This window comes from Ammodytes marinus (genome assembly GCF_949987685.1).
Source record: "Ammodytes marinus genome assembly, chromosome: 24".
Taxonomy (NCBI): domain Eukaryota; kingdom Metazoa; phylum Chordata; class Actinopteri; order Uranoscopiformes; family Ammodytidae; genus Ammodytes; species Ammodytes marinus.
In genome coordinates, this window is record NC_137228.1 from 6711332 (window position 1) to 6717540 (window position 6209).

The window sequence follows — 6209 nt, forward strand, 5'->3', positions numbered from 1 at the left end:
TGAAACTACAGTTGAACCATTATTGAAATAACAAACCACACTAATTTAAACTATGTTAAACCATATGTCAACTGACTGTATCGTATACTTAACTGAAAGTGACGGATAAAATGTATTGTGTGCTCTTGTGTTATGGGGATGAAGGTTATCACAGAAGTTACTATGGAAGATTCCAGAAGCATCCCTCCTCTATTTATTTCACCCATTTGTCTGTGAATAAAATTATGAATCAAACAATTGAGTCTCAAGTAGATCTTTGCATAGGCTATAGTCATAACTTCAAAGAAATAAAAGTGAACTACACTCTCACAGGTATACAGTTTGGAAAATATGACACGTGGGAAGCCTTTTCATTGTAAATCAATTATTTACAAAGTATTGAGCAACCGCATAATTTGAAGACGGAAAACAAAGCTCCAGTTTTTCCACTGTCGGAACTTAACAGTGTGACACCGGCCACGCCCATTATGACGCGTTCCGCACTGGTAGGCGGCAGCGGCTGCATCTAGACCATATAGGGTCCGTGTGTGACTGGCGGCCTTTATATGTCCATGCTGGCGGCGAGTTAGGTTTCTTTGTAGGTCCATGCAGCAGCGTTAGCCGTGTGTACCATATGTTGAATGACGATATTGTACTAGCAGAAAATAATTGAATTTGTTATAAAGCAACAATGTCTTCTGTCGAGTGTTTGAGACAGTTTGTCAACGAGCGTCTCACTGCTGCTTCTGAGGAAATATTCGTTGTTTTTAGAAAAACTGTCGTCGAGTTGGAGGAAGAGATTGATCGTCAGCGCAGACTGCTGGATATCGTTTTGAAACCCGACGTAAAGTTACACTGGACAGGTGGGTAAAACTGTATTATTTTAAGAACACAACAACCACCTATTCCCCCCTGCTTTAGATGCATCATTCTCTCTGTGGAAAGCAAAAGGCATTAATTGGGGTGGGTGGGGTTCTAAATGTTTTGTATGTTTGTTAAAAAAGAACAATTTCAATAAAAATCGTTTATGGGAAAGAACACAACACATGAATTCGGTGTATCCACGTAATGGCTATCCTACTGCTACATCTGTCTGTCTTTCTTTACAGTAGTATCTTATTAGCCTGGCACCGCCCACCTACATTACGCTCAATCTTCATTTCCCAATATCCCTGTAGGGTGCCTTTTGGTGTCCCATGCACAAACTAGTGAATTACTGTCTTAATTAAACTTAAAAATAATATGAAAGAGGTTTGTTGTACTGGACAATGGTTTTCTATCCTTGACAAAACATTATTTGGCTCTTCAGATACATATTTTAGATTTTATTCAGTTTTGTAAAAGAGGATATGTGCTATTTTCCCTTGTCCCTCGCAGTGAACATTAATTTACAATTCAAGTAAAATGTGGTCTAATCATACAAATTATCTTTTTTTTTCATACAATTATATACAATAGTAATAATATTCAACTAAGGTGTATTTATCATTTGAACACACATTTCTAATTTTAATTTATTTAAAAAAAATAAGATGTTTGTTTGTGTCCCTTAAAAATGGTCCACCCTGTCATGTTGGAGAATCCGTCCAATTAAGAAAAGGTCATCCACTCCAGGAACACCACAACACCAGTGATTAATGCATTTCATTGATGGGGAATGTAAAAGGCTGAGTTTAGTGTTTAGATTACTTTCCTACATACACATTTTCTTTGTAAAAGTTTGCTTACAGGTTTGTCCGAAGCTTAACATGTCCACCCTGTCGGCATGAAATACACCATAACTGTTGATAATTCAATAGTTTAAAAATGTGTATGTTTAACTATAGACATTTCTCTTCAACAACCATACCAGCCAGTTATACAATCTTAGTTAGTTGTTAGCTTACATGCAAATGTAAGATCAAAATGTCCACCCTGTCATCATCCTCAATTGTCCACCCTGTCATGTCTTGCATTGGGTAAAGTGGCGACAGGGTGGACATTCCCATGACAGGGTGGACATATCAATCATTTTAAATGGGAATTGTAAATGATGATACATGCAAGACAATTGTGTGGACACAAACACAGATACAAGCTAGGTCATTATTCTATATTATTGCTAATTCCTGGTTGGATCTCACTGTATCATTGCCTTTATCATTTGGTCACATTGAATTATTGCAATTTGCACAAATTGCTCGCAGTCATGCGATTGTCCACCCTGTCATCTTGACATTTTTAGATTAAAAATCAGTCATACTGTAAAATATAATAATATTTAATCTAGTGTATAACAGCTAAGTGAGGGATGGGATAATGTACACAAAAAAAACCTAACAAAATATCACATTTACTTTCCAAATCAAAGAAACGAAGGGATCACATACATTAAAAAAATAATAATTATAATATGAAATCAAACAAAGTCCTTTTTTAGGAAAGGGACATCATACCTTTTATAAAATGTAGTTTTCAAATTCAAATAAAAAACATGTTTAGCAGTAATGTACATTTCCACGACAGGGTGGACATATCTTACACTCATTCCTCTGAAAACAGGTCATAATTAACTAGAAATGGGTGTGGGAGCTCCGTAAATATATATTTACACAACTTCAGAGTCCACTATTTATGATAAAGCATAAAGGATATGGAAATTTAGGACTAAAATTTTCAAGTATTGTGAGGGTGGAAAGGCACCCCACAGCGATATTGACTCAATTGTGCGATGGTCTGGTAGGACCCTATATGTCTATAGGACCAGGCCAGTATCATATTAACAGTAGTGTCATATTCCCCTTTGTTAGATGAAACATTAGTTCGGTATTGATAGCCTAAATAATCTCAAACAATCTTGCCATCATGTTCCCAGTGTATTATTTATGTGATCTCAACGACATTGAAATGAAGTTAATTTAGCTTTGTATTGTCCACATTATCATGATTTAATATTGCAACTATAGAACAGCGTTTAATTATCGGAGATAATAGGCAGGATACATATCTAATCCGTGTACCTTCCGTTCAATCCATATCCGTTTGGAAATAAAAACACGAAAAACGGAAAAAACTGTCTTTAATTTTTTAATAATTTGTTTCATTAAAAAAAAATTACTGTTTATTCAAAATATCCCTGTTAAACATGAATTGATTGCCATTTCTTATTACAACAAAAAAAATCCTTCATTCATTCCCTTTGTCCTCTGTCCCTTCCAGAGCTCCCACTGCAACATGTCTGTCTGGAGGAGGAGGAAGAGGAGGAGGAAGAGGAGGGTCTCTGTGTTCAGGTGAGGATATCCAGTCTGGACCCAGAGGAGCCAGAGCCTCCACACATTGAAGAGGAACAGGGGGAACTCTGCAGCAGTCAGGAGGGAGAGCAGCTTGGACTGAATCAGGAGACTGATGCCTTTCTGTTGACTCCTACTAATGAGGAAATTGACCCCAGTGAAGATCAGACTATGGACCTGAATGCTGGAAACACTCTACGTGAGCCAGGGAAACAGGCTGTGTTCAAAATGCCAGTTATAAGCTGTGTGGTGTCAGTAGCAAAGATGAACCCGCTGCTCCTCGCCAACAACTCTGATTTAGCTGAGAGCCAAGATCACAAGGGAGGCAAACATGGAGACTCAGCTTTGACTAGACGCACACAGCCTGAATGGAAGAAGAGACATCGCAAAAGGGCAAGTCAAAATGCTCACACAGGTCAAAAGTCTTTGACATGTGACACTTGTGGGAAAGAATTTCGATGTCAGTCCCAATTCAAGAGACACCTGATCACCCACACAGGTGGGAAGCTTGGGAAGTTTTCTTGCAAGACCTGCGGGAAAGGATTCAGTAAGAATTCACAATTGACCGCTCATTCAAGGACGCACACAGGTGAGAAGCCTCTGTATCTTAGTTGCAAAACATGTGGCAAAGATTTCCGATTTGACTCTGACCTAAAGCGCCACATGACAAGCCACACAGGTGACAAGCCGTATGCGTGCGAGACCTGCGGGAAAGCATACGGTTGGAAATCACTTTTGACAGTTCATAAAAGAATACACACAGGTGAGAAGCCTCTGCATCATACTTGCAAAACATGTGGGAAAGATTTCCGATTTGACTCTGACCTAAAGCGTCACATGGTAAGCCACACAGGTGAGAAGCCGTATCTATGCAAGACGTGTGGGCAAAGATTCACTCTCAAGTCAGCACTTAAAAGTCATATGAAAGTCCACACCACAGATGAGGGGCCGGTGGCACCAGCTCGACGTAGGCCCAGGCGTAGGACTAGGCTGGACAGGAAATGCACGTTAAGTTCTACGTAGAATGCATCAGGATCAGAAAACAAACAAAAAAAAATTGCGATTCTGCCTTCTCACAGCGATACCGAATCATGGCTCTGTGCATCCCAATCCCAATCCATTCCGTTCTCTTTGCATTGTGTGTGTGGAAATGCTTGTACTTTCCCCAGTAAAGATAGCCAGGGGGTTCTATTGTAGATTGGATCATTCAAGGTTTTTTCAACCTATTTCTTCCGTTTAAAGATGATGGTTCAGCACTGTTCTTCCAGGTTTTAATGATGCGTTGGACAGTTGGTAACTTAATTTTAGTCATTTCAGCAATCTCCTTATTTTTTTTCTTTGTTTGATGAAGGCCAATAATTTGACCCTTCTGAAACCGAGTAACATCTTTTCCACGACCACAGGATATGTCTTCTGTTCTGACAAGAAGCTATTCACTACATCAGTAAGGGTTAAATAACTTATTGCCAACTGAAACAGTAAACACTGCAGTTTTTATCTTCCCTATTTACTTGTTCAAATCCAGGTGGTGACTTTTTCTCGGCTGGCAGTGCATGTATGCAACATCTGATCTGAGCTAAGCATGCTGAGTTGAGAGGTGAGGGTTATTGACAAGTTGTCAGGGCCTATGCAGCCAGAGCCTCCTCGTGTGTGTGTGTGTGTGTGTGTGTGTGTGTGTGTGTGTGTGTGTGTGTGTGTGTGTGTGTGTGTGTGTGTGTGTGTGTGTGTGTGTGTGTGTGTGTGTGTGTGTGTGTGTGTGTGTGTGTGTGTGTGTGTGTGTGTGTGTGGGGGGGGGTGCGGCCTAAGCAGTCCTTAATTGAATTGGAGCTGAGCCCTCTGACATGATAACCATTATTGAAGGGACGGGTTGTGGATAGAGGCCATTGCAGCAGCCTGGACATCTTATCACGTATTAAGTATTTATGCCAACGTCTAAATGTTAGCAAACAGTTGCCGGTATGCATTCAGCAGACACAGCAACGTTAGCATGCATTTAGAGTCGTGTTTGTGTTTTTCACCCAATGCATATGAGTCCAATATTAAAGGACCGCCCTGAGAGGGGGAGGGAGAGAGAGAGAGGGGGAGGGAGAGAGGGAGAGAGAGAGAGAGAGAGGGAGAGAGGGAGAGAGGGAGAGGGAGAGGGAGAGGGAGAGATGTTTGTTGACAAAATCACCTTTTGTCAAAATCAGTGAATATCTCCTCACGATCTGCTTCCTGTCCATACTGTGAGTGTGCTGAATCAAATTCTTGTGTTAATACACAGCTTAGGCTCTGTAAACTGGTATGTAAACGAAGGGTATGCAAACAAAGGGAGCCCACTGTAGCACGTAAAAATGCCCGCTTACAGAGCCTAGGCTGTGTAGTTACACCAGATTTACTTTAAACGCACTCACAGTACCCACAAGAAGATTGTGAGGAGATATTCAAATAATTTGACAAAAGGTGATTTTGTCAACATTCTCCAGAATTGTGTTAGAAAAATAACTCTAATTTTAATGATATTATGCCCCCCCCCCCATTAATATGCATTTACTCTTTTATAATCAATTGAACAATCGATATATTCTTAACATGTGAACTAAAATGTTCTCTTCTCTGGCCTCGAGAAGGGACAGTTTGAGGAGAAGAAAGAGCAATAAATCTTGTTGTAAAACTTTACGATGTTTTCCCCATAAGATAAGCCTAGAGGGCAAGGCGATGTATCTGTAATAACAAAGGCCTTCTCTCAGTCAAGCTTTGGATACATTCAAGGCTGGGAAGCTTGACCCTTCTTTCGCATAGGTTCATGAAGAGGACGGCCAGGATGTACAAGGGGATGATCCCTGAAACCAGATGACAGCAATAAAAACCAATCATTGTCCTTTGTTTAGGGAGGTTTAAAAGCCTTGCTGTCGAGAAGGACTTTTCACTTTTTGACTTTTTCCTGTCCCTGAAGGCTGCATAACCTGTTCTGTGATATCA

At 40.2% G+C, this 6209-nt stretch overlaps 1 protein-coding gene across 1 annotated transcript; it reads left to right on the forward strand.

Moving 5' to 3' along the window:
• Positions 1 to 558: 558 nt before the first annotated feature.
• Positions 559 to 5295, forward strand: LOC307270054 (uncharacterized protein). The gene is made up of 2 exons (XM_080053190.1): positions 559 to 842; positions 3178 to 5295. Exons 1-2 carry the CDS (start codon positions 671 to 673, stop codon positions 4269 to 4271), a joined length of 1266 nt encoding a protein of 421 aa, XP_079909316.1. The 5' UTR covers positions 559 to 670; the 3' UTR covers positions 4272 to 5295.
• The last annotated feature ends 914 nt before the right edge of the window (positions 5296 to 6209 follow it).